The 27,719-nt window shown below is 48.9% G+C and overlaps 1 protein-coding gene across 4 annotated transcripts in view; it reads left to right on the forward strand.

The window, feature by feature from the left end:
• Positions 1-1,838: 1,838 nt before the first annotated feature.
• MSI1 (musashi RNA binding protein 1) overlaps positions 1,839-27,719 on the forward strand; it is a 59,801-nt gene continuing 33,920 nt past the window's right edge. For 2 of the 4 annotated variants that reach the window (XM_087943086.1, XM_087943087.1), the window contains exons 1-6: positions 1,850-2,075; positions 2,566-2,606; positions 3,015-3,096; positions 3,242-3,326; positions 19,932-19,973; positions 26,033-26,125. In XM_087943086.1, coding sequence (XP_087799212.1) covers positions 2,017-2,075; positions 2,566-2,606; positions 3,015-3,096; positions 3,242-3,326; positions 19,932-19,973; positions 26,033-26,125 — 402 coding nt within the window. In that variant the 5' untranslated portion in view covers positions 1,850-2,016. Of the gene's footprint in view, positions 2,076-2,565; positions 2,607-3,014; positions 3,097-3,241; positions 3,327-19,931; positions 19,974-26,032; positions 26,126-27,719 lie in introns of all 4 variants that reach the window. The other 2 variants (XM_026689358.2, XM_026689357.2) reach the window with 2 other exon arrangements.

Genomic DNA, 27,719 nt, shown 5'->3' on the forward strand with positions numbered 1-27,719 from the left:
TTATAACGTACAACCCATCAGGGCTGTGAACTTCCCTGTATTGGCCAAGGCAGGTGGATCAAGGCTAAGCAACGTGTGTGTGTGTGTGTGTGCGCACGAGCACTGTGCTTGTGGACAAGTTGTAGCTTTCAATTCCAACATGTTTTTCTGAGGCTTGGAAATTTGAGGGAGGGCAGGTGGAAGTGCTGTGACGTCCTGAATCAGTTGAAGAATTCTCTCTTGAAGGATTCTGCCTGTCTGAATGGAAAAAGGAGCACTCCCGCCTGTCTGACTAAGGCTGCGTGGCCCTACTGGCCCTGAAGGTGCCACAAAGACAAGATGCCACCTCTGCCAGGATCTAGGCCTGGGTGGAAGTGATGCCCCTTGGATACAGGCTCAGTGTGCTGCCTTTAGGGGGTCGGACCAGTGATGGAAGGCCAGGAGGGGCATCCTTTGGGCAACCCTTTGGCAGGGTTGCTTGCTTCAGCTGAGGGTGGCCTGTTAAGTCGGCCACTGGGACTTGGGCTTAGAGCGATGTGTGAATCCAGCAATGGTAGCTTATCAGTCACTTGATGCGCTCAGATTGGCCTGGAACCAACTCAAGCTTGCCACTGTGGCATTGGAGGGGGACAATCCAAGGGTTAGGGGCTCAGGGCATGGGGAGAGTGGATTTGTAGGAAGAGGGGGCTGTTCAATAGGCCACCCTCCCGTGCCGCTGCTCTTGTGCTCTGGGCCATGTTCAAAATCGGAGGCCAGAAGGCAAAGACCCCTGGCGGCCTCCCTCTTCCTCCTTCCTAGACTGGCCCATGTGGGAAAAGGGAAAGCAGGAAAAAGTGGGGGGGGGCTCCTTCTCTGCCTTGGGGCCCAGGGAAAGCCCCACACGCTAACCAGGTCAGGCTTTGGGCCTTTGGCCTCCCAAGGCCGTGGCCAGCGGAGCTCCTCTGATCTCGGTCCCTGCACCACATGTGCAGAAGCCCCCACTCTGGATCTCCCGGCTTCTTGGTCTCAAGGGGGACCGGCCCACATCGGAGGTCTGTGGCCGACTCCCACATGCGCCATTCGCGGCAGCTCGCCCGCCAGCCCTTCACCCCGGCATCCTTGCAGGCGGGCTCCACCGGCCGGTGCGACGCCTGGCTTCGAGCCAGATGCCGGGCATGGATCGCGCGGCGCAGGCCTCTCGGAGCAAAGCCTCGGGATGGGGTCGGGCTGAGGAGGGGGCGGCGGGGCCGGGCCTGCCTCCTGCCCTTCTCCTTCCCACGGAGCCCTCCAGGCCGCGCTCGCCGAGTCACATGCTGGTCCTTGTTGCCGGCTGGATGGGCTTTAACTCTTCGCCGCCCGGGCTCCTCCCTCGCCCCCCGCTCCACAGTTCCAGCGAGCAACAGTAATGAAGTACCGGGCAGGCCCGGGAAGAGCAGGGAGCCCCCCTCCCGCCGCCCTTGACCATGGAGGCCTCGTCCCGCAGGTAGAGAACAAAGCGGGGAGGCGGCGGCCTGCTGGCCGCGCTTCGCCCGGCATCGCAGCTGGCACAGCCCGAATTGGCGCCAGGCCCGGCCCAGTTCGGCCCGGCGCGCTCCGGCCGGCGCCGCTTCCCAGAGGAGGCGGCGAGGCGAATCCCTCGGCGGGAGCCTTTGTCTCCCGGCGCACCCGGGAACCGGAGCTTCTCCCGCGTGGGTGACTGGGAAGGGGTGGGGGACCCGGCGTGGCGAGCGAGTAGCCGGCGGGCAGACAAGGAGCCGGCTGGCCGCGACCCCGCGTGCATGGCCGCCTCGCGCGCCACGCCACCCGCCTCGCCCGGGCGCAGCCACCTTCTGCGCGCTCGCCGGCGGGCCGGCTTTTATGCTCACGCCGGCCACCCGCCTGCCGGGGGTGGGAGGAGTCGGGCAGGTTGTCCCCGCCGGGCCCGTCCCTCCCTTCCCCTCCCCGCCCGGCTGAGAGGGGTCGGGGAGGGGGCAGCATGGCCTGGCCGTCCGGCCCCTTTTCCAGCGCTCAGCTGCCCCGGGAGTGTGGCGCTGGTCCTCGCCGGGAGAAGTAGCCCGAATGGAGACCGAAGCCAGCCAGCCCGGCCTCGCCTCTCCGGACTCTCCTCACGATCCCTGGTACTCGGCCCGGCCGGCCTCCGCCGCGCGCTCCCTCGCCCGCCCGCCCGCCCGCCGCTCGGGGAGCCGCCGGCGTCCCCGCCTCCCGCGATGCCTGGGAGCTCGTGGCTGGGGAAGCGCCCGGCCGACTGGCCGGGGGAGCCGCCAACATGGCCGATACTCGCGCCGCGCTCCTAGCCGCTTCGCTCGCCCGCGCGACGCCGCCGGCAGCGCCTCCTTCTTGGCCGGCAGGCTGGGCTGGTAGCCCGCCCCCGCCGCATCTCGGGGCGCCCCGGCCGCCTCCCGCGCTCCCCGCCCGGCGCCCCGGAGCCGCGCCCCCTCGCCGGAGTTCCGGGGCTCGGCTTCGGCGGCGCCTTCCCGAGGCTCCGTGCGCGGCGTCCCCGGCCCTGCCCGGTCCCGGAGCAGGGCGTCCCCGGCCACGACTCGCGGCTCCCCGGTGCTCCCCTCGGCCGGCGCCCGCCTCACTCGGCTCTCTTTCTTCCCTCGCTAGCAAAATGTTCATCGGGGGACTGAGCTGGCAAACCACGCAAGGTGAGCGGCGCGGGCGTGCGGGGAGGGGGTCCCGGGTGCGGGTGTCGTCCGGCGGCGGCACCTGCCGCCCCAAACTTCGCAGCTCCTCCCCCGAACCCTCCCTCCCTCCCGCCGCCCGCACGGGAAGGGGCTGCGGACCGGCCCCGGGGCTTGGCGGGCTTTGTGGGCGGCTGCGGGGGAAGCCGGCCCGCCCGCCCCCACGCCGGCTGCTGGCCCGGGCTCGGGAAGGCGGAGATGGCGGGGCCGAGCCGGGAGGGCGGGGAAGCGCTGCTCCGGAAAGGCTCCCGCGGGCCGGGAGGGCTCCCCCCGCCCCTCCCCGCTGCTGCCCCGAGTCGGCGGGCATCGCCCCGAAGAGCCGGCCGGCCGTTTCCGCCTGGGAGCCCCACGGGTGGCCTTGTGTGCTTGCAGAAGGCTTGCGGGAGTACTTCAGCCAGTTCGGCGAGGTGAAGGAGTGCCTGGTCATGAGGGACCCGCTGACCAAGCGATCCAGGTGAGGCTCCCCGGTGTGCCTTGGGCCGCTCCCGGCCCTCCGCGGGCAGGCGGGCGGGAGGCGCCTGCTGCCGCCCCCCCTCCTCCTCCTAACCGAGTTTCTCCCTTTCTCGGCTGCCTCCCTTCCGGCCCTGCATCCCGCGCAGGGGCTTCGGGTTCGTCACGTTCATGGACCAGGCCGGGGTGGACAAGGTGCTGGCCCAATCCAGGCACGAGCTGGACTCCAAAACGGTGAGTGGCTTCTCTCTGGCCGGGGCGCTTTGTGTGCGGGAAGCATCCCCCGTGGTGTCCGGCCTTTACTCTGCCACTGGGCTCTGCAATCCACGAGGAAGGTACCGGAGGCAAAAACTTTCTCTTGTTTGCCAGAGCGAAGTTCCAACGGAGTGTCTTTTTGAGCCAAGTCTGGCTGGTTTGCAGAAGATTTGGCACCTTTCGGTTCCCATCCTAACTAAGAATCCTGGGAGTTGTAGTCTCCCCTGCTTTCAGGATGGTTGCAATCACAATGGGCCCCCCACAGGTGGCTGGACTGGTGTCAAAGGATGGGGACCTGCTTGGTTATGGGGCCAGGCTCCCTTGAAGGTGGCTGAGAGGCTCTGGGACCAGGGTGAGGCCTTCCGTTTGAGGAGGGGTAGAAATGCCTGGGGACACAGGGGAGATGCTGTCTGAGCTCTGTTTGGGGGATACTGTCCCTTTGCAGCCACCAAGAGTGACCTGCAGGCCTTCCCCTTGGGCACCCAAACAGAGGTACTTCCAATGCCTCCTTTCTCCCCCCCCCCCCATGTAACCCCAAAGGGAGGGAAAGGGACTTTTCCCCGGAGAGGAGATGCATCTTGATCTGCTCCACAGAAAGTGGTCTTCTCCAGCACATCCTGGGCTCAGATCCAGGGGCGGCTGTTGTGCCAATGGACTTCTCAGAATCTGTTTCCAATGTTGGGGGGGCCACCAGATGTTCTGGGGACTTGGCTGGCTGGTTAGACTGCCTCTTACCATCCCAATAAAGCTTCTCATTCAGCATTTCGTATCCCCGTTTTACTCCCACCTGCGAAGGTGCAGTCTACCTGTTCCAGCCTTCCCCAGACACCCCATGCCAGCAATATGGGGATATCCCACCCATCATCCTCTCCAGGTTGGCCATGGGCTGCCTGGGCTGCCTGTTGGCATTCTTTTGCACCTCTTTGGGTCAGGAGAGAGGAAAGTGAGAGGGAGGAATGTGAAAATCTGCCAGCTTTCCATCCCTCGGAAGGTAACAAACCGTCCCCTTACGAAAGGTTTTCTGGGTGTCCTCCGTCTCTCCATTCTCCCCTCAAGCCTATTTGCAGGTTTAGCAGACAGAATCCTTATTCTCAGGAGGTGACAAAGGCAGCTAAGCTTAATCTGCCCGAGCAGCAGTGGGGTGGGTTTTAGGGGGGCCAGGAGCAGGATGCATATCCTGGGTATTAATAACAGGGCCCAATTCAGCCCTTCTGGTGGTTTTAAGAGTCAAGGTGCCTGAAAAATCAAGTCCAACTCCACTCATGCCAAATTGTATTTGGAATCACAACTTGTAATTTGCCACCTCAGAATCCTAAAACACCTCAATCTTAACCCGTGTCTAAGAAGACCTGGAAGTTTAGTGGTTACATCTCACGGACCTTTATTTTGGAGGCTTTTTGGTGTGAGGTTATGAGGTTATAAATGATTTCAATATTTTATTGTATCCTCTGTTGTTTTATTCCTGGTACTTATGCTTAGTAATAAGCCTATGGTAAATAAAAATACTACTAGTACTAAGGTGGCTGAGTAGGGATTTCAGCCCACCTCTCCAAAGAGGCCATAAGTGTATTCCTTCCTTGATTAATTTGTAGACTAATATGTTTTGTGTTCTTCTGTGTAACTCAGTTGTGTGAATAGGTGTGTATAACTGGGATCATGATTCCATGAAACCAGATTGGTTTGAATGACAATTGTCGAGCAAGCACAAGTTAATCCAACATTAAGTATGGTTTGCAAATCTCAGTGGCTTAGTGGCATGATGTGTGTACTCATCCTCGGTGTAATATTGTGTAGGTGTGTTGCCTTCCTCTGCACGGAGTGAGTGGCCATTTCTTGTGAATACTTTTAGACACTTTGCTCTGGTTGAAATCTCTAGGTTCAAGGCTTGGGTTAGAAAAGGGAACAATGTTTGTTTTTGACATGTTTTCTCTGCAGCGAATGGCTATTAAGGAACAATACTCCGAAAAATTATCTTGCATGATTCTCATAAAAAGAAGGAGAGCCCCTCTTTTGGTGGGGCCGATGCCCGGTTACAGTCCCCTCCCCCGTCCGTTTCTGCTTAAATCCAATTTCTTCTCTAAAGTAGAGAAACAACCAAAGCAAATAATGTTTCCTTGAGCGGGTGGTAAGAAAGTAGATCATTCTCTCCAGTGCCCGATCTGTATGAATCCAGGACCTTGTGATTCTGGCGTCGAATAAACCTGAGCGCAACAAAAACACTATCCTAAAAGTTAGGCCCTTTCTTTGATTAAAATTCAGCTTCTCAGTTTAATTTATTTACAACTTCTCAAGCTGTGCAGTTGGCATCAGCAAGCAACCTCTAGATTGTCCTTGCGATGCCCCTGGCCCTTTGGGGCGGTTTTTCCAGCAAAGTGGGGGGGGGGAGGAGGCATTCCCCTCCTCTGGACTTCGCTGTGGGGCAAAGGAAAGTCTTATTGTGGCTGTTGGCAAAGGGGGTCTGTTTGGGGTGTGTGGATGGGGGCCTCTGCAGCTGGCCTCATCTCAGGGACCCCTCCGAGGAAAGTCGCTGCTGCTGCCTATTCTTCTCGGCTGCTCTCTCCTCCCGGCCTTTGAAAAGAGGGCTGGGGGCCTCCTTGCAAGGCGGAGCAGGTGGGGGGAAGGGCTGAGCGGACCCAAGCAGAACAGAAGGGGTCTCAAAGGGTGAGACAGAAGGTGAGGGGAGTGGGCTGCCATGGCAGTCCCCGATGTGTCTGGCTGGCGGGCTGGGTGGAGGGAGGAAGCAAGTGGTGGCCAAGGCAAAACCTGGGCCCAGAAGAGCCTCTTTCCCTTTGTTTGGTGCTTAAACCATTTCCCGCCTTCTCCTCCTCCTCCTCCCCGTTCTGTCCCCTCTGGACTTGTGGGGGGGGCTGATGCAGAGGGACTATAGGGCATCTCTCTGCTACCTGCTGTAGCAAGGCTGATTTCTTATGGGGCAGAATCTGCTGGGAGTATCCGGAAAAAGTTCCCTCTTTGGCTCGAGTGTTGGGAGAAGCGGTCTCTGTGTGTCCTTTGCCCCTTTTAATGGCACCTCAGACCTTCCCCTCGCCAAGGAAGCCTTTCGGGATCCTTCCTGGTTTGTTTATTTACCTGCCAATCGGAAGAGGAAGGTAGGCACCTGAGGGCTGCTTTGCTGACCCCTTCAAGGCCCAGGAAAGCCAGGAACACAAAATGCCCATTACCTCGCACCAGGAGAAGCACCATTTCAAGGCCTGCCTGATAAATAGTCCGGCTGTGTTACAAGAAGCCCCTCTGCACAGCCTGGCGACACAGTTTGTGAGGTGCAGCTGGCACCTGGGCAGCAGGAGTCTGCCTGCCATCGTCTAGGCAAGGTCCCACTTTGGAGGCGACCCCAAAGAAGGGCTTGCTCAAACCGGAGACGTTGGTGCCATTTAGCCAGGGAGGACTTCCACGCGCCTCCTGGATCGGAGTCCCCAAAGAACGCTTGGACCTTCTGCCTTCCACTTGGACCTTCCAGGTCTTTTCTCTCGTAAAATGAAACCATTTTCCTTGGCTTTCTGTTGTACAGAGCTCCTTTCCTTCCACGGGTTATGAACAACTTTTGCTAAACTTGAAAAAAGTGCTGCCTTTGCTGGCAGAATACCTGGGGGGGGGGGCTGTGGCCTGTTTGGGTCTCCCCGGGATTGGAAAGACCGCACAGTGCCACACCGTGCTGTACTGGCCTTGTAAAGTTTTAGGCAGGAATCATTTCTACTTTATCACTTCGGTGCTTGACCTTTGACTGGGCCAACTGAAATGCCCTTATCAGCCAACGTTGGTTCGTTCACACGTGCAGTTTTCTCCAGCTGGAACACTGAGCTGAACAGAGGAACTGAACCTGTAGGGAACTGGTGTATCGAGAGCAGGAACGGACATGTTGCCTCCCTGTTCCACTTGTTATGTTGCATTCAGACATGTTTCCGTCTGCTGGCTTTGGCGATGGGGTGAAAGTCTGCGGGGGCTGGAGGGCTGGTTCCGATTCCCTCCCCTGGAGAGGGCAAAAGAACGGGCTCTTTTGTGAACACTCCTTCATTTGTAAAGGAGATAACTGCAGGCTGCGCTTTGTTTATGGAAAGGTAAGTTTAAATAGATACCTTGGCTGGACTGTAACATTTCAAAGGCTGCGGAGACTGGAGTAGTCGGAGGTGTTTGTTTTTCTTCCCAGGCTGGGGACGGTGCGGGGGCAGAGTGGCCCCTTCAGGTTCAGGATGGAGCAATTTGGATCCAGGCTTCACCAGGAATCTGCCAGCGTGTTCTCTTCTACAGTGTTGCTCTGGGGAGGGGGCTCCACATTCTCAACTCCAAAGCCTGTTGTATGTAGTGATGCACAATCCAAGAGTTGTGAATTGTGGGTGCAGGGATGGTGAACTTTGGGTCTGGTTCAGTGTGACGCCGGCCCCTCCAGTGCGGTGCAAGTGGTGGGCTTTAGCCTCGTGGCGATGGGTTGGAGCAAAATCCTGGAGAGGAAGCGTTGTGTGATCTCGTGGAGGCACAACCTCCACATCCACAGCCAATGCAGATAGTCTTCGACTTGCAACCGTTCTAAGTTACGATGGTGCTGAAGAAAGTAATTTATTAATTCATGCCTGGGCTTCGTATTTACAACTATCGCAGCTTTCCTGCAGTCATGTGATCAGAATACCGGTGCTCGGTTAACTGGCACGACTTTTTGAGGGTGGCAGAATTCCGGAGTCAGAGGATTGTAATTGATCACCTTCCCAGGTCCCAAAAGTGCTTTTTTTTCAAGAGGCATAACTGGAATTTCCTGGTTTTTTTTCCTCTGAAGATGTTTCGCTTCTCATGCAAGAAGTTTCTTCGGCTCTAAAGAAGCTTTTTGGGTGAGAAGCAAAACGCCTTCAAAGAAAAATCAGAAAGTCCAGTGGCCTCTTGAAAAAAGCACCTTTGGGACAACCATGACCTGGAGGACTGAGAATCTCCATAGACACCTTCCCAGGTGGCTTCTGACAAAGTCAACTGGGGCGGGCAGATTTGCTTCACAATTGCATGATTAACGACTGCAGCAAAAAAGGTCCTAGAATTGTGCGCTGCTCACTTAACAACCTCACTGCTTAGCAACAGAAGTCATGGTGCCAGTTGTGGCCGTATATTGAGGAGACTCCCTGTGCAGAGTAGTTCGTAATGTAGAAAGGAGCCTGATGGCCATGCTGTCTGGGGAAGTGAAGGCTTAGGCCATTCCGTTTGGTCTCTCCAATTTACAGGCTGCCTCAGTTGTCCCAGTCACTCTAGAGTTCCCCAACCTTGCCAGTTTTGCAGACCAGCTGGGGGGCTGGGAAAAGGGGTGGGTGGAGAGGGAATGGTTCTGTCTGAGTAGTGGGCAAGCACACAAATGGAGTGTGTTCGCACGCTGCTGCTGACACAGCTGGGGATATACGTGCACGTGCTCTACCACAAAAAGAGATGTTGAGACTTTGGAAAAAGTGCAGAGAAGAGCAACTAAGGTGATCAAAGGCCTGGAGACTAAAACACACGAAGAAAGGCTGCAGGATTTGGGTTTGGCTAGTCTAGAGAAAAGGAGAATTAGGGGGAGACATGATAGCAGTCTTCCAGTATTTGAAGGGCTGCCACAAAGAGGGGTGTGTGTGTCAAAATATTTTCCAAAGCACCTGAAGGCAGGACAAGAAGCAACAGATGGAAACTAACCAAAGAGAGAAGCAACCTGGAAATAAATTCGTGACAGTGAGGACAATGAACCAGTGGAACAGCTGGCCTCCAGGGTTCATGGGTGCTCCATTGCTGGAGGTTTTTAAGAAGAGGCTGGACAGTCAGTTATCTGAAATGGTATCGGTTCTCCTGCTTCAGCAGGGGGGTGGACTAGAAGACCTCCAAGGTCCCTTCCAGCTCTATTCTATTCTAGGCCACTTCAGCAGCCCGGTTCCGAACAACCCAAGGCCCGGTAGTGGAACGCAGCCTGGGGTTGGGGAGCCCTGCTGTCGATGAGTCAAGGAAGGCTGGACTAAAAGTGTATGTGATAAATGCCGGTTTGGTCCGAAGCGTGATGTGGCTTCTTCTCTATCATTCCAGAGTGCAGGAGGCAGAATAATGGCTGCCAATCAACAAGGAGGCAGATTTGGACTGAACGTCAGTAAAAAAAAACACCACTGCTTTCAACTGTGCAGTTGGTTTCAAAGCCAAAGGGCCTTGGGGAGCAGAGGTTCCTATCAGCCCCTCAAGGTGGGCCAGCAATGCCATTTTATACTTATAGATCCCGACACGACGATGCGATCTGGAAACCTAACATTTCTCCCTATCGGCTCTTGTGCCAAACAAAAAATCAGGGTGAGGTTATTTGGGGTTTCTTTTTCCCTTCCTTCCCCAAAGTCAGCTCCACATTTCTTTACTAGCAGCCGTCTATGGCGGGGGTCTCCAACCTTAGCTGGGGAATTCTGGGAGTTGAAGTCCTCCAGGCTTAAAGTTTCTGGCTGGGGAATTCTGGGAGTTGAAGCCCTCCAGGCTTAAAGTTTCTGGCTGGGGAATTCTGGGAGTTGAAGTCCTCCAGGCTTAAAGTCGTCATGGTTGGAGACCCCTACTCCAAGGGAATGTTTTAATTTGGATTCTTGCAGTGAGCATGGGATTGGTCTAGGTGACCTCAAGGATCCCTCCCAATTTTACAGTTGACTTTAGTCACTCTCCCTCTGTTTTGTGGAGGGGAGGATGGGGATGCCCTTAGGCAGTTTTAGATTCTGGACTTAAGAATCTTCTGGGAGGGGGAGTGGCATTTATAAATTGCATTGAAAAAAGCTCATTCCATTGCGAGGCTGCCTTGCATGTGTTTTGATACAAGTAGTCCTTGACTTAACTATTGGTCACTTAACAACCTTTTGAAGTTATGTTGGACCTGCCAAAAAGGAGACTTACAACCCGATTCAGAATTTCTGATTCGGAACCAACTCCCTTGCTCCACAATAGCCTTTTGGGTGCTCAGTACCTGGCTCACCTTTACAGGTGTTTTTGTAACCTGTGGTCAGGTGACCGTGATTTTCCATATTTTCTTTTGGTTTCCAGCAAAACACACCCACTGGATAAAACAGACCCCCATAACGACTGCTGCGAGAAAGACCATAAAAATCAGGTGTGGTCACACGGTGACCCACTTAATGACTGCAATGACTTATGGCCATAACTCTGGGCTCTATTAGGGTCGTAAATTAAGGGCTACCTGTATGGGCTTCATTTCATTTTCTTTTCCATTTATTTGGTACCTGGCAGTAACCAAGCGGCGTCACGTGCCCCTTCGGCATCCTGCTACCCCTAACTTTTCCTTGCCCTGCCACTTTTGGGGTACAAGCCCACTCTCTCCAAGCAGGTGGCCTCCAGATGTTTGGGGTTGACACATTGCAAAATCTGCCATGCTCCTGAAGGGCACCAGATTGTGGATGGTGCTCGTATCTGTGTTGGCAAAGAAAGAAAATGAGGGGAGGCTTGGACATTCCTTCTGAATGTTTTGTTGTAAATGGAATAGAATAGAAATAGAAATAGAATAGAATTCTTTATTGGGCAAGTGTGACTGGACACAAAAGGAATTTGTCTTGGTGCAAATGCTCCCAGTGTACATAAAAGAAAAGATACATTGGTCAAGAATCATCAGGTACAACACTTAATAATAGTCATCGAGTTCAATAAGCAATCAAATCATACTAGGAAACATTCCATATAAATCGTAAGTATACAAGCGACAAAGTTACAGTCACACAGTCACAAGTGGGAGGGGATGGGTGATAAGGAGTGATGAGAAGATTAATAGTGATAGTAGTGCAGACTTTGTAAATAGTTGGACAGTGTTGAGGGAATTATTTGTTTAGCAGAGTGATGGCGTTTAGGGAAAAACTCCCCTTGTGTCTAATTGTTCTGGTGTGCAGGGCTCTATAGCATCGTTTTGAGGAAAGGAGTTGAAACAGTTTATGCCTATGATGTAAGGGGTCTTTAAGTATTTTCACAACCCTCTTTTTGACTCGTGCATTTTACAGGTCCTCCATGGAAGGCAGGTTGGTAGTAATTGTTTTTTGTGCAGTCCTAATTACTCTCTGAAGTCCGTGCCTGTCCTGTTGGGTTGCAGAAAGTTATAGAGGTTCATATGACAGACTCAGTAATTCCTCTATGTGCCAAAGGATTTTTCTCGTCCCCCCCCCCAATCTCTTCTGGTAAAGCCGCTGGACTTCCATTTGCAGGACTGGAAGGGAAATGTGGTTGTCAGAAGGATGCAGGCAGACGGGCCATCGAGGCAGGCACTGACTCTGAATCCCTGTCTGTTCTTTGGAAAACAATGTTCTTATTGGATGAGTTCCCACAACACACCAAACTCTTTACCTGGGTTAACCAAACAGACCAGCTGTTTTCCTACAAGATGTTGCGCCCAAATCAACAAAGCCAGGGGTGGGATTCAAATGTCTTAACAATCGGTTCTGTGGGTGTGGCTTGGTGATCATGTGACTGGGTGAGTGTAGCTTGCTGACTGGTCATGGCTTGGGTGGTCATGTGACAGGCTGGGCGTGGCTTGTATGTAAATATTATAATTATTTATGTAAATATTGAATTTTTTTTTTATTAAAAAAGCAACTTTTACCCAAAATCCGGCAAAGCAGGCAGGCAGATTGAGTTGCTCACAGAATCATACATTCACTCAGAGATCTACCTTTCTGCAATCTGCTGCCTGAGTCTGCACTGAAAAATAGAAGCTTCTGTCCTGAGGAAGGTTCAGCTCTGCTTTTAGATTAGCTAGAAAGCAAGAAATCCAACGATTTCCTGCTTTCTAGTTAATCTAAATCTCCCAGCACAGCAGAACCGCTGATGGCCGGGGTGGGGGGGGAAGGAAAAATAGCAATTTATGCAGGCAAGTTTGATGGCTCGCATCCCAGGTAAGGAGTGAGTGGGCGGGAAGGAGGGACAGCCAGTGGCTCAATTTGCCAGTTCTCCAAACTGAGCAGAATCGTAACAGCTGATTCTCTAGAATTGGTCCAACCAGGTAGAATCCCACCCCTGAATAAAGCCTCTAATGGGCCAATGTGATGGCCTGGTTCACCAAACATGGAAGGTGTTGGCTGAGTTCTGCTCTTCAGCCCAGCATGGCAGGCGAGTCCAGTCGGGAGGGAGGGGAGGGTCTCTTTGCAGGGGCTCCCAGCCTTCCCCAGGCTGGGAATCTGGCCAGTTCCCTTTAAATTTGGTTATGCAGACTCCAGGCCATGATTGGCTGGGTTGGTTCCTTAATAAAAATAGCAAGAGGGACGTTATGGTGTTGGTTTGTTGGTCCTGCCTTTTGCATAGAAGCTCGAAGGCACCATATCTCTAGTGCTCCCTTCTCCTATTTGTTCTCATCACAACAGCCCTGCAAGGTAGGCTAGGCTGCGAGAGAGAAAACTGCGCAAAGCCCTAAGGAGCTTCTGTGGTGGGGATGGGTGGGAACCAGAATCTGCATTTCTTGAGGCAGTCCCAGGTTGCGTCAACAGAAGGATAGTTTTAAGTTCACACGAAGTATTAGTACTCCTTTGTAATGCCTTGGTAAGACCACGCTTAGAATATTGCATCCCGTTTTGGTGACCAGAATATTAAAAAAAACACGGTTGAGACTCTGCAAAGAGTACAGAGAAGAATGAGGAAGATGATTAGCGGGCTGTAGGCTAAAACATGAAGAACGGTTGCAGGAATTGGGTATTTCTAGTTTAATGACAAGAAGGACGTAATAGCAATCTTGCAATATTTGAGGGGCTCCAAGGCACCAGAAGGGCAGGACAAGAAGCAAAGGATGGAAACTAATCAAGGAGAGGAGCAACCTGCCATTAAGGAGGGATTTCCTAACAGTGAAAACAATGAATCATTTGTCTCCAGAAGTTGTAAGTGCTCCAACACTGGAGGTCTTTAAGAAACCAGCAAAGGTACAGGATCTCCTGCCTGAGGTGGGAGGGTTGGACTACAAGACCTCTCAAGGTCCCTTCCATCTCTGCTATTCTGTATTCTGATGCCAATGCAGCTTCTTATCCTCTGTCCCCTACTTCACATTTGTGATTGAGGAGATCCGGGTTCAAGTCTTCCTTCACCCACTGGCTATGGTCAAGCGGCTGTCTCTCAGACCCACCTACATCACAGGATTGTGGTTAGAAAAAAAGATTAAAAAACTCGTATATGTTTCTCCGTTAACTGGACAGAAAGAACCGTAGGATGGCACTGGGGATGGGAGGCTTATCCAAAAATCAGATAAAAGAGAATGCAAATCAAGAGAGTCACCTTTGGAGGGTCTCCATAAAGGGGGATTATTTATGAACTGGGAGGAGGGGGCTTTGTCAGACTGCAGGTGAGAATTTGTAGAAATTTGGGTGCTCCTACCTATTCCAATACAAACCTGCCTCTGGAAAGCTGGGATGTCAGGAAAAGAGCAGGCCAGATTCCAAGCCTCTGGATTCCCCCCTGTGCTCAGGTTCATTGGGCAAAGGAGCACACCGTCCCGAAATCCAGCCTTTATCATTATTATTATTTTTCCAATGCTTTATTGGGTTTTTTCCTTTATACATATTACCATTACTTAATAAACAGTACTGCAACATTTTGTATACGTTTATGTATCCTATCTGATACTTTCTATACATACTATTTCCATACCATCTATATCTATTATATACATTATTTACATTTTCTTATTTCTGTTGTCAGTCCAGATATACCATGTTTCCCATGTTGCATAGTATTCTGTATCTACTTTCCCTTTTAATTCCATGGTTAATTTATCCATTTCCACGCACTCGAAGACTTTTTTAATTATTAAACCTTCAGGTGGTGTGGAGTGTTTCTTCCAATACTGTGCATAGGAAATTCTTGCTGCTGTTAATACATGTATCATAAGATACTTTATCTTTCTATTGTAATTTCTTTTTATTATTCCTAGAAGAAATAATTCCGGGACAAAATCAATTTTGCTTCCAATTAACTCCTCTAACCAGTTAACCAATTAACTCCTCTAACCACATTTGTATTATTTTCCAATATTTTTTCACTTCGGGACATGCCACCAAGAATGAAAGAAGGTACCTGCCTTTAGACCAGTGTTTGTCAACCTTGGCAACTGGGATATGTGTAGACTTCAGTTCCCAGAAGTCTTTGGTGGCTGGGGAATTCTGGGAGTTGAAGCCCACACATCTTCAAGTTGCCACGATTGAGAAACACTGCCCAGCAGTCACAATTAGAATTGTCCCAGGATGTGCCTATCCCTGAAACGCATCAAAGCCCAAATATGCTTTTTTACTCTTCCTAGCCTCTGCCCAAGGTTGTAACGCTGTCAGGCCCGGGCCCCCTTTTATCCTCTGAGGGGCCACACAGGCCCCAAGGGAGAGAGCAAAATATTAAAACAATACGTGTGAGGTTTAGGGAGTCCTGAATTCAAAAGCTGAAATTCAGAAATTCAGACTTTCTTGGGCAGAAACTCAGTGGGAGCCTGAGGGAATCCCCATGAAGTGGGGCAGAAAATCCTTCATTCTTGTATTTTTCCACAGGAAAAGAATTGCCATTTTTTTTTAAAAAAAAAAATTAAATTATTTTTCTCCCAGAAAATTAATTAGCGGTATAATGAGTGGATACAAAGACTGCTCAAATTGGACAGCACTGAAGTTATAATTAGCTTCTTTTTAAAGAGAAAGGTGATTATCTGTAGGAAGCAACATGCATATATAATAGAGCTCATTGGGGCATGCTAAAAAGGGGACACGAATAATTTTATCCTCTCTTATTATATTCCCCTTAAAATGTACACAGGACCATTGCTTATGGAGGGGGTTATATTTTCAAGTATGTTGATCTCAAAAGGCGTTCCAATAAAGCTTGGAATCAGGGGGAAAAAAAACCCACACACATTCCAATAAAAGATATTTTGGATCTTGCCTTCAGGCCGCTGGAACGGGGCCCTGCCAGTTGTGAGAGCGAACGGAAGTTGCAGAGCCAGAGGGAGGGCGGCCAAACACAGACCCAGAGAATCCCCCACACCTGCCAGAGAAGCCCCCACACCTGCCCCCAGGACTCCCTCTGATGGTCTGATCAGGCTTTCTCCGCTCCCTCCATGTAGGGTCAGCCAATAAACTAGAGGGTGGTTGAGGGTGGCACTTTGCATACAATCGCAACACAGCACACCTTGCACACTTGCACCAAGGTCTGCTGGAAAGAAAGAAAGACAACATGCCCAGAATTTATTTCTCTTCCGTTTCTTATCACCTGGCCCAGGAGCAGGGCCTGGCTGGCCTCACCTGAGCCCTGAAAGCTTGGAGTGGGGATACCCTGGTCAGCCAGCATCCAGGAAGTAGCCGGGGGTGGGTGGAGGTGGGGGAGATTGCTTGTTGCAAAGAGCCAATCTTGGGCTTCTTATGAGCGTTGTAGGAAATTTGGGGCGCTGCATTGCAAGGAAAGGAAGCTGGATGCTAGGTAGGAGGAAGGTCACCAAATGCTCTCCTGATAAGAATAATGGGGCAGTAGCAGCATTTCCTCCATGGAAACCCTCCCCCACCCACCCATGGCTGTCAGGATTTTTTTTGGGACAAAGTGTGTGTGTGTGTGTGTGTGTGTTTTAACTCCTGACAACTGCTTGGACAAAGTCCTTGCAATGTTTGTGGCAAGATTAAGAGTGCGTGCATTAGAGGGAGTTTTGGGGTAAAAACAATAGTTTTATTGCTGTCAGGGAAATTATGAAAGTAAGTGGGGTCGTAGGATAAATTGTTCTTGTTAACAAGACACAAAGAAAATGCACCTGTTGTTGGCCCAGGGTGCCAGAAAACAGTGAGAAGGTTCTTTTCATTTCATTCCCATGAACTAAAATGTAAATGGACACAATATAAATGTGACAATTATTTGTATTTCACCATTTCCTTTCCTGTCACATTACAAATAAAAATCTAGTAACTTCTTTTGGGTCTGCTGAAGTCCCATTTTCCAACTTTAGGGAGATCCCATTTGCCTCTGGAATGATTGTCTGGTCTTCTGCATTTGGGAAATAATTTTTAGAAGAAAGTTCACTAAAGGTTTAAGGACATGGGCTCAGGCATCAAGGCTTACCAGACTCCACCCAGAGGGCTCTTCCCCAGAAGGAGCCTTGTGCCAGGCATGCCAACCTGCTGAATGGGAAATCCTTGAGTAAGTGTGATGTGCAAATTGAAGCTGCCACTTCTGGTTTGCAAAGCCAGAATGGAAAACTGTCTATTTGCTGCTACACCGTTATGGTAGCATGATGGCTTGGTTGGGGTTGAAACAGGAAGACAGCACTCAACTGATGTCCTGCAACAGTAATTCAGGTCCCCCAGGAAGGAAGGGCACCAAGTTTAGGACCATATTACAAATTTTCTGGGGGGGTTAAGGATGAAATAGACCTGCTTCATTTAATGGCACTGACTATCCCCATTGTGGCTGTTGTCAGTTTGCTGCTGAATTTTGGTGGCATGTTCTTGAGACCTTTCGGGGATTGGGGGCATAAACAGGCCCACCTGAGCTTAATCCCCCACAGTGTTTGATGCATTCATACCACTTATATAGAGTCCATGGATCTGTAAGGGGGCTTCTCTACTGCCTTTTAATTTCAAGGCTGTTACTATGATTTTGCATGATTTTAGTCCTTCTGCCCATATGCAGCCTTCCCAAAACCTCTTGGCCAGTGGCCAGGGAACCTGGAGCAAGATTGGTCTACTTAAATGTACTTTTTGGGTTTTCCCCTAAATCATTTCAAATGTTTTTGGTGCTCTGGGTGGTACTTATCCAGCATATAAAATCATTCTTCCTCGGGTCCATGCTCCCTGGATCATAAATTGAATAAATATGCTAGAATAGAAACACTTTTGCTTCAGGAAATTCTGTTAGTTTCAAGTGTTTTTTTTTTTTTTTAAAAAAAACCCTATATTGTGAGGGAAGGGCAGTGTCTTTTGCATTCAGCTGGCAGAAAAATATATGAACAAAATGGCACCAGGACTGTGGCCTATCCAATCTGTGAACATGGGGAGAATAGAATCCCGTGGGCCATAGCAATTGTGGTTCAGAGAATCCCACCTTGGAGATGTCCGATTTAACTGAGTGTAACAATGTGGAGGCCTACCTGGAATTAAAAATCCTGGTTGCATTCAGTTGAAATTTGCTCATGATTGAAGTCTGTGCCTTCCTTTGCATCTCCTGTGATGGTTCTGGTTGTTTTGTCAACCGTATCATATCCCATTTCATGCAGTGCCCTGCCTTGAAATCTGATAGGATGGAAACTGATGTATAAAGTACATTTTGAATGAAATACAATAAAGCCACTCACGGTAGTGCGAAATGCCAGATATCTAGATAGGTTGTCAGGATGAGTGAAGGCAGCAGACAAACTTTTCTCCATGGGTCTTTTGGGGGGTGCGTGGGATTTGAGAAGAAGGCACAGTCCAGCTTTGGGATGGCTGGAACAGATTTATTCACAATAAATGAAAAGAAAAGAGGAGGCCAACCCATCAGTGAAAAGGAACAAGAGTGTGTCCTCCTGGCCAGCTGAGAAAGCAGGGAAACCTTGCTGCGTTGCATGCAGCTGGAACGTCCTTCAAAAGCCCAGGCTTAGCTGGCTCTCTGCCCTGGGATGGAAGGTCGGTGAAGTGAGGGAGTTGCTGGTGGGATTGTCCTCTCAGCCAACTGAGGACACCAGCAGGAATTTCTTCACCAGGGCTTGTATGGCATGAATGCATGGACCACCCCAAGCTGGCACACCTGTGGGCAGATGCTCCCAGGCCTCGACTTTCCCCTGCATGCCTAGGAGGGCTCCTCTCTCTGTGCCAAACACTTTATGCTGGAGGGGAGCTCCCCGTAACCCCCCCCCCCGAAGCCTGTAATGTCTGTAATGACCCAGCTCTTACATCAGCCACAGGAAAGACCCCCTTCTCTCTGGCTGAAGACTCCCCCTCCTCAATAAAGCGGCAGTAGAGGTTCCCTTCTCAGGTGAGCTGTTCGTAAGGCAACATGGCCTCAATTGGGGGGGGGGATTTTAATTGCTGTAGGCCTCCCAGATCAGGAATGCAGTTGGAGACATCCAGGACAAACAGCTGTTCACGTCCAGATGTTGAGATTCCCCTCTGAGGCTGAATTCTCTGTCAAATGGCTTTTTCTGGAAGGAAAAAGCTTTCCTGCCACCTCCCCACTCTGCTGCAACCTGCCTCTTGCTAACTTAAACCCATTATTCCGTAATTTGTGCTCCACAAAATTTGCTTGGTGAAGCTTTTTCATGTTTTGGAAGGGTGCCCTTCCAGTACCTTTTGGTCACCCTACTACAAAAAAGATGTTGATACTAAGATGATCAAGGGCCTGGAGATTAAAACATACAAAGAACGGCTGCAGGATTTGGGCATGGCTAGTTTAGAGAAAAAAAGAATTGGGATGACATGATAGCAGTCTTCCGGTATTTGAAGGGCTGCCACAAAGAGGAGGGGGGTCCAATTATTCTCCAAAGCATCAGAGGGCAGGACAAGAAACAAGGGATGGAAACTAACCCAGGAGAGAAGCAACCTGGCATTAGGGAGAAACTTCTTAACAGTGAGGACAATCAGCCAGTGGAACAGAAGTGGCCTCCAGAAATCGTTGGGGCTCCCTCACTGGAGGTTTTTAAGAGGAGACTGGACAGTCACTTGTCTGAGATGCTATAGATTCTCCTGCTTGAGCAAGGGGCTGGACTAGAAGACCTCCAAGGTCCCTTCCAGCTATTCTGTTCTATTCTATTCATTATTCCATCCCATTTCATTCCATATTTTCCACTCTATTCCATTCTTCTATTCTACCCTACCCTACTAGAGTGATGTCTGATCAATGCAAGTAATCCCTGACTTATAGCTGGTTGCTTAACAACCATTCAACGTTATGAGGGCCACAGAGCAGGTGCTTATAACCCCCCAGCCATTGTAAATGATCGTGCCTCGAAGCCCCCTGCAGTCATGTGATCGCATGTCATTCAGGTGAGCCTTATCCCCGTTTGCAGCATTTCGTGGGCAATCTGTGGTCACTTCTTGTCGCTAGGTTTTTTCTTTTTGTTTTGCTGATTTCTGGCATTCAAATGGATGGTTCATGTAACGACTGCTGCAAACAAAGTCATAAGAGTACTTCTAGTCATGTAGGTGCTTCGACTTATGACCAGATTTTTGGTTGTAATGGAACTATTACCGGTAGTTTCCGTGATTTGAAATTCCGTGTCTTTTTTTGCTGCCATGCTGCTCTGCTCAATTAGGGATCAAAATCCTTGCCTCACCTGTGTATTTGATTTTTTTTCACTACTAAACGAAGACTTCTTCATTGGTTTCTATTTAAATTTCATTCAATCTTTCATTTTTTGCCCCCCTCTGTAATTTCCAAGGTTCTTTGGAATAGTTAACATCTACCAGGAAATACTGCCAAGTTCTACTTTCGTGAAGGGATCCAAGGGAGACCCTGGATTACACCCCAGTTTTTAATAGTTACACTAAGCAAATTGTCATATTCTTGGTTATGCATGTTCTTTTATGCTGCCGTGTTATTTTTCTGTATACGATGCTGGAGAATATTTCGTCCCCAGTAGAAACTGTAGATACATCAACCCTGATTGGAAAAAAATGCATTTTTCTGTTTCAGATTGACCCGAAGGTCGCCTTCCCTCGCAGAGCACAGCCTAAGGTAGGTACATTTTATTTATGTAATTCTTAAAGGTATTTTTATTTTAAAGAAAAAACTAGCATGTTGGTCTTCAGAACAAAAGTAAAACAAAACAGTGGCAAAAAGCAAGCTAAAAAGAAAATGTAAAACAGCAGCAAAATGTAAGAGGTAAAAGCTACAAGAGTTTCTAGGCAGCAGAAATTAAAATGACAAAATTTTCAAGTGGGTGGCTGCATTACAGCTTTCCACATGAACTGAAACATTTGGCCATCATGCTCAATCGCGATCTAGGAACTTGTATCTTTATTTTGATCTTTGTTCCTCCATCGATTTTTGAGTCCCCAATGGATGGTTACAACTCAGAAAGTTTTGCAAGCCACAGCTATTGTGTAAAACGCCACCTTGAGTTATTTACAGAGTCATAAAGGAGGGATCTAATAAACTCTAATAAATGAAACCAAAACTTAATAAACAGTGTTTATTAAGCATGGACTCTTTGTGTTCCATGAAAAGCCATCCTGTTAACATGGGGTGCTTTAAGGACCAACAGAGGTAAGGCTGAGCTAGTGGATCACCAGCTCTCTCCGGGACAGAGATGGTGAAGAAACTTCAATAGTGTAAATCTGATTGGGTTTGAACCACGGGAATGTCAAGGAGCTACACCAGCCTATTTTAAACTGTGGCGATACTGCCTGACAATTATAGAAATAGCACTAGCACTTAGACTTATATACCACTTCACAGTGCTTTATAACCCTTTCTAAGTGGGTTACAGAGTCAGCCTCTTGCCCCCAACAGTCTGGATCCTCATTTTACCGACCTCAGAAGGATGGAAGGCTGAGTCTACCTTGAGCTGGTCAGGATCAAACTGTTGGAAGGAAGGAAGGAAGGAAGGAAGGATGGAAGGAAGGAAGGAAAACAGCAATAGCACAAACTTAGACTTATATACCACTTCATAGTGTTTTTCAGCCCTCTCTAAGCAGTTTACAGAGTCAACCTCTTGCCCCCCAACAATCTGGGCCCTCATTTTACCCACCTCGGAAGGATGGAAGGCTGAGTCAACTTTGAGCCGGTCAGGATTGAACTACTGGTAGTCGGCAGAATTAGCCTGCGATGCTGCATTCTAACCACTGTGCCACCAAGGCTCACGAAATGGTGTTCTTATATAGGTGGTCCCCAACTACCACATTTGGGACCAGAACATTTTGGGCACGGAGGCTGCCCTTCCAGCTCTCATCATTCCGGCATTTGGGTGGGTGGGTGGGGGTCTCGCCTAGGGAAGTTGGGCCATCACAAAAGGGGCAGGGCCAATTTTTTTCCTGCTCCTTTTTGGGTTGGAGGGTGGGTTAACAAGGTTCAAGACTGTCCAGACAAGAAGCACAAGAAATCCCAGCTCTCTCTCTATTGCAAGATTAAATGAACAGAATCTCACAAGTCTGAAAGTCCCTTCTCTCTTTTCCTTTTACTCCCTAAGAAGCTAGGGAGGGTCTCTTCTGAAACGCTTCCCACGCCCCTTTTCCTTCCGTGAAACGAGCGAACGTTTGCAGGATTGTTTAGTCTGCGGCACTTCCTGTGTCTCTCAAGGTCATTCCCACATATGTGTGTAGGGTTTTATTTCTTCCTTACTAGATTTATATCCTGCTTTTATTTTATATGACTTAAGATGCTATATAAATAATGCTTCCGTCCCTTTCCCCCCACCCTAACAACCAACCTATCAGTGGGTTGGACTGAGAGAGAGAGAGAAATCCCAGCTGTTTTCGATGCTTGACCAGCACCATAACCACTACACCAAATTGCCTTTCACAAAAGGAAGCAACTTTGCTTCTGGGAAACCAACCCTTCCTGCCATAGTCCTCAAAATCCTTAACCCTAACACACCTTCAAGGTATGCCAGCCACAAGATTTGCCTTGTTTGCAACCTGCCAGCTTTCTCTTGTTTCAAATTAAAACAATTGTTAGTGTTGTTATTATTATTATTATATGGCATTGTTACATTAGCCAGGAGACCACAATGCTATTGTGTAGTACAGGTACTCCTTGACTTCTTTAATGACCGTTCAAAGTTACAACAGCACTGAAAAAAGTGACTTATTACCAGGGGTGGGATTCAAATTTCTTAATAACCGGTTCTATGGGCATGGCCTAATTTGTGGGTGTGGCTTGGTAGTCATGTGACTGGCTGGGCATGGCTTGTATGTAAATATAAATATTTATGTAAATATTGAATTTTTTTTTATTAAAAAAGAACAACTTTTAGCCAAAATCAGGCAAAGCAGGCAGGCAGATTGAGTTGCTCACAGAATCATAGATTCACTCAGAGATCTACCTTTCTGCAATCTGCTGCCTGAGTCTGCACTGAAAAATAGAAGCTTCTGTCCTAAGGAAGGTTCAGCTCTGCTTTTAGATTAGCTAGAAAGCAAGAAATCCAACGATTTCCTGCTTTCTAGTTAATCTAAATCTCCCAGCACAGCACGGTTCGCTGATGGTCAGGGGAGGAAAAAAGGAAAAATAGCAACTTATGCAGGCAAGTTTGACGGCTCGCATGCCAGGTAAGGAGTGGGTGGACAGGGAGGGGAGGGGCGTGCCAGTGGCTCGATTTGCCGGTTCTCTGAACTGTGCAGAATCGTAACAACCGGTTCTATAGAACGGGTCCGACCAGGTAGAATCCCACCCCTGCTTATGACCATTTTTCACACTTGTGACTATTGCAACCTCCCCATGGTCATGTGATTTACAATTGGCTCTTATTTATGATGGCTGCAGTGTCTTGGGGTCACCTGATGCCCTTTTACAACCGTCAGACAAGCAAAGCCAGATGGGAAAGCCAGGTTCACTTAACAACGGTGTTACTAGCTTAACAACCGCAGGTGATTCACTTAACAAACGTGGTGGGAAGAGTCCATAAAACGGGGCAAAACTCACTTAACATTTCTCACTTAGCATTTTGGGCTCAATCGTGGTCATAAGTTGAGGATTGCCTGTAATTTGACTGCCGGCTCTGTTAGATACATGCTTGTGGGCTTCCCAAGGTGTGCCATTAAGAATGATTATTGGAAAAAAATGGCAAACAAAATGCTGGATGAGACCCGGTGGCACCAAAAACATGCGCACAGAGACTGAAATTCCTCTGTCAGATGGTGCCCTCGTCCCGGAGCATTCACCGTCTAGCCTTGAGAAAGAAAAACTGCAGAGGTTCACCTGGGAAGCATTGAGTTTGGATGCTTTCCTTTCCCACGAAAGATTCTCTGCTCGGCTCTTCTGATACCTTCCCCCCCCCACACACACCAGATATTCCCCGAGAGGCTGCTGGGCTCCTTGTGCCAAGGGTGCTGTGGGCAGGTGGCTGAGCGGATCAGGTAGCCCAAGGAAGAGCTCTGCGGCTCAGGGCTGGAACTGGGTTAATTCCATTAAGCAGTTTGGTGACAGAAGGTAGGTTGCTCGGGGTGCGGGGAACGGGGAGCTTTCAAGGCTGAGAATTGCCCTGGATTAACTTTGCCCTCCCTTGAGTCATTCCTGTTGCAAGCGAAGTGGTTCCAAGATCCACCTTCAAAATTAAGGTGCTCTGGAGTTTGAAATGGGGAGTCCTCCCATGGTCTCTTCCGAGATGCACTTTGGCATGTTGTGTCATCTCCCTCGTTCTCTCTCTCTCTCCCTCCCATCTCTTTGCATGTTTAGTTTGCTTTCCATTGAAGTGGAAGCCAAGCATTGAATCACAAATCCAGGGCTGTGAAAGTATACACAGTCCCAAAGTTAGAGCATTACAGAATGTACTACGGTGCCAAATTAATCCATGCCACATTACAAGCAGCAAAAGCATAAAGAGAGAGCCGCAGTCATGAAAACAGAAATTGGTGAAGTGACTTGGCAGGGGAGGCTTGGCCCCAAACTTTCTGTTTACTGGCAATGCTCAAAAGCACACAAATCCCACAACTTTGCACCGTGTATTAGATGGGAAGACCTCATCTATCCTCACATAACATGCCCATAGTAGCAATAGCATTTAGACTTGCATACCGCTTTACAGGGCTTTACAGCCCTCTTTAAGCGGTTTTACAGAGTCAGCCTCTGGCCCCCAAAAATCTGGGTCCCCATTTTTACCAACCTCGGAAGGATGGAAGGCTGAGTCAACCTTGAGCCAGTCAGAATCAAACTGCTGCCAGTGGGCAGAGTTAGGAAGGAAGGAAGGCAATAACACTAGTAATAGCCCTTAGACATTTACAGCCCTCTCTAAGCAGTTTACAGAATCAGCCTTTTGCCCCCAACAATCTGGGTCCTCATTTTACCCACCTCGGAAGGATGGAAGGCTGAGTCCACCATGAGCCTGGTGCGATTCGATCTGCCAAATTGTAGACAGCCGGCAGTCAGCAGAAGTAGCCTGCAGTACTGCACTCTAACCACTGCGCCACTGTGACTCCTAATAGTCCTCATAGGCCACGGCTTGGCCCCTGCTAGGCTCTTCCTAAGAAGCCTTTGGGCACGTGAAGAGAAGCACCAGGTGGAAGGAGGGCAGGAGGGAGGGAGTCCCTCAAACCCCCAACGTCAGAAATGAACTTGCTGGCAGGAGATCCGAGCACCTGAGATAGCGCCACTTTGAGATGTTCACAAAATGTTGCCAATCTCCTTGGGGCAGAAGAAGCTGTTGGCTAGTTGATTCTTTTCTTTGTGATTGCAATCCAGGCTGTTTGAAGGCAAGCTGCCCAGAAGCACTTAGGTTGCAGCACAAGTTCTCCACTCCAGACCTGGACCTCTTTCGGCAGAGCAGCGAACGCCTTCTGCTTGGGACCTCTGCAGAACAGCTGCCTGCACTGGCCATCCGGACAGACTTGGAATTCTGGGCCTGATCTAACAAAATGAAATTCAGTGTAGAGAAAAGAAAAGTCTTACACTTAGGCAAGAAAAGTACCCATAGAGACTGGATGAAACCAGGCTCAATAGCAGTAACCGTGAGAAGGATCTTGGAGTCTTAGTGGACAACCAGCTAAATAGGAGCCAGCAATGTGCAGCTGTAGCCAAAAAAGCTATTGCAATCCTAAATTGTATTAACAGAGGGATAAAATCGAGATCAAGGGAGGTACTAATACCACTCTATAATAAAGCCTTAGACCACACCTAGAGTACTGCATCCAGTTTTGGTCATCACTAAAAAAAACGTTGAGACTCTAGAAAAAGTGCAGAGAAGAGCAACCAGGATGATGAGGGGACTGGAGGCTAAAACATACGATGAAAGGTTGCAGGAACTGGGCATATCTAGTCTATGGAAGAGAAGGACCTGGAGAGACGTGATAGCAGTCTTCCAATAATTGAGGGGCTGCCACAGAGAGGAGGAGGTCAAGCTATTTTCCAAAGCACCTGAAGGCCAGACAAGGAATGATGGATGGAAACTAATCAAGGAAAGTTTCAAGCTAGAAATAATTAGGAATTTCCTGACAGTGAGAACAATCAACCAGGGGGACACAAGTTGCCTTCAGAAGTCGAGGGTGCTTCATCACTGGAGGCTTTCAAGAAGAGATTGGACTGCCATGGTTTCCTGCTTGGGCAGGGGGTTGGACTAGATGACCTACAATGTCCCTTCCAACTCTGTTAATCTGTTAAATCTGTTCCTAGCTCAGCCTGCCATGGGACCTTCTCTTGCAAAAGTTATTATTATTATTACTATTACTATTATTATTATTATTATTATTATTATTATTATTATTATTATTATTATTATTATTATTATTATTATTATATCTTTAGTGAGATTCACAGCCTTTGGGGCTGGTTGGTAACTCAGCAGCTTGAGTCCTAACCAAGGACCTAGGAACTGTTCAGGTAGCGTCGGAGGATAGAAGCTGTTCCAAATAGGGTGGTTTTTTGTAGAATCAGGGTATTCAAGTCTGATAAATTCAGAATTTCCAAATAGCAAGGTAGCCCTTTAGGTATTGCTCCAAGGGCTCCAATTGCAATTGAGATAACACATTATTATTATTATTAATTATTATTATTATTATTATTATTATTATTATTATTATTAATCGTTTTCATCATCATCATCTCTGAATCTTGCACTGCAGCCTCTTCCTTCTTCTGTTTTCTAGATGGTAACACGGACTAAGAAAATATTTGTAGGCGGCCTGTCTGTGAACACCACTGTGGAGGATGTCAAACAATACTTCGAGCAGTTTGGGAAGGTAAGGGCTTTGGGTCAGAGCTGGGAATGAACTCTCCCATCCTTCAGTGTTTTTGAGACTCGCCTCGTTTCCTCCAGGTGTTAGTCAGAGATTGGGAGCTCCTGCAAAGGCTCAGCATCCTGTCAAACTACAGTTCTCGGGTTTCTGTGTTGGGGAAGGAAGAGCACAAATCCTAAAAGTCCTAAATCCTAAACCATCATCTGTTAGAAATCGAGCTATTTCAATGTACTTGCAGAAGCTAATATAGAGTCACCTTTCTATCCAGGTTGTCCCAAGATGCTTTTTCAAGAGGCAACTGGACTGTCTGGTTTTTCTTTGAAGATGTTTTGCTTCTCATCTGAGGAGCTTCTTCAGCTCTGACTGGATGGTGGGGAACGGAATATAAATCCTTCCATTCCCCACCATTCTCCAGTCAGAGCGGAAGAAGCTTCTTGGATGAAAAGCGAAACCTCTTCAAATGAAAACCAGAAAGCACCTTCGGGACAACCAGGTCCTGGACGACTGAGACTCTCCCTAGACAATCTCCGTAACATTCAGCTACCATAATTCCCGCTTCCCATTTTTTCCCTCCTCTGCTCATTCCAAACTCTGCAGCCTGGCACAAAATTTTAGGGATCCTGGCTGGGAAGACCCAACGGCACATTGCTGGCACTCAGAATTTTTGCAAAGGCCAACACTTCTGCCAGCAATGCCATGGTGTTGCTGGGAGGCCAGAGCCAACAATTTGGGGATTCCTTGATTTTCTTGGGTAGTTTTAAGGGTTATGCCTAAAAGTCCAACAAGTCCTGCCAGCCCCAGGTTGCTCAAGGCCCTCAAAAGGGGTTCTGGGGGTTGTGTGTGTGCCCCACAGCCAAAGGTTGTCCACCTTAAGAGGGTCTTGGTCTAGGCAAGATGATTCCCTGGAGAACCGAATTCTGTCCTGGGTCTTGTTCCCTCCCCCCCCGTCATGCCCCTCCCCTTTCATGATGCCTATAATTTTCTGCCTGGTTTTTTTTAGGGGGTGGGTGGGAAATCTTCTGCTCCCCTTTTGACTCCAGGGATCAAGGGTTTCATTTTGAGTTTTTGTTGTTCCACAACCATTCTCCCACTCCATGCATGGCTGGAAGCTTTGACCATTTTTGTTCTTGGCATTTTATTTCATCCATTACTTTGATTTTTAAAAGGATGGATAAAATAAAAGCATCACCCTTCATTATATGGATATTTGCAACAATGTACTATAAAAAGTCAAACAATAATAAAAAAAAGGAACTGTTCGCAAGCTACAGATTAAAATGGTAGCATTAAAGCCATTTTTAAAAAGTTTAGAAACTTGAGTCCATAAAGGTATTTTGGAGCCAACATTATTTTTTGAGGGATGCGGGGGGAGCTATTTCCCTAGTGATGGTCTGCCTCCGTTCAAACATTTGAAGTTTTTAAAGGAGCATCTCCAAAATTTTTTACCTGGAGTCCTGCTTTGAAATTGGGCCCTTATTCTTTGCATCATGCTTGGGACCAGGTTTAGAGATCCACCGAGCAGCACCAGTTAACAGCCTGGTAAGCTGCATTTTTTAAAAAGATTAATTTTTATTGAATTTTTCTTTTTACATGTCTT

The sequence above is a fragment of the Notechis scutatus genome, chromosome 13 (genome assembly GCF_049901735.1).
Source record: "Notechis scutatus isolate UNSWTSFEM ecotype Mainland chromosome 13, rNotScu1.2, whole genome shotgun sequence".
Lineage (NCBI taxonomy): Eukaryota > Metazoa > Chordata > Lepidosauria > Squamata > Elapidae > Notechis > Notechis scutatus.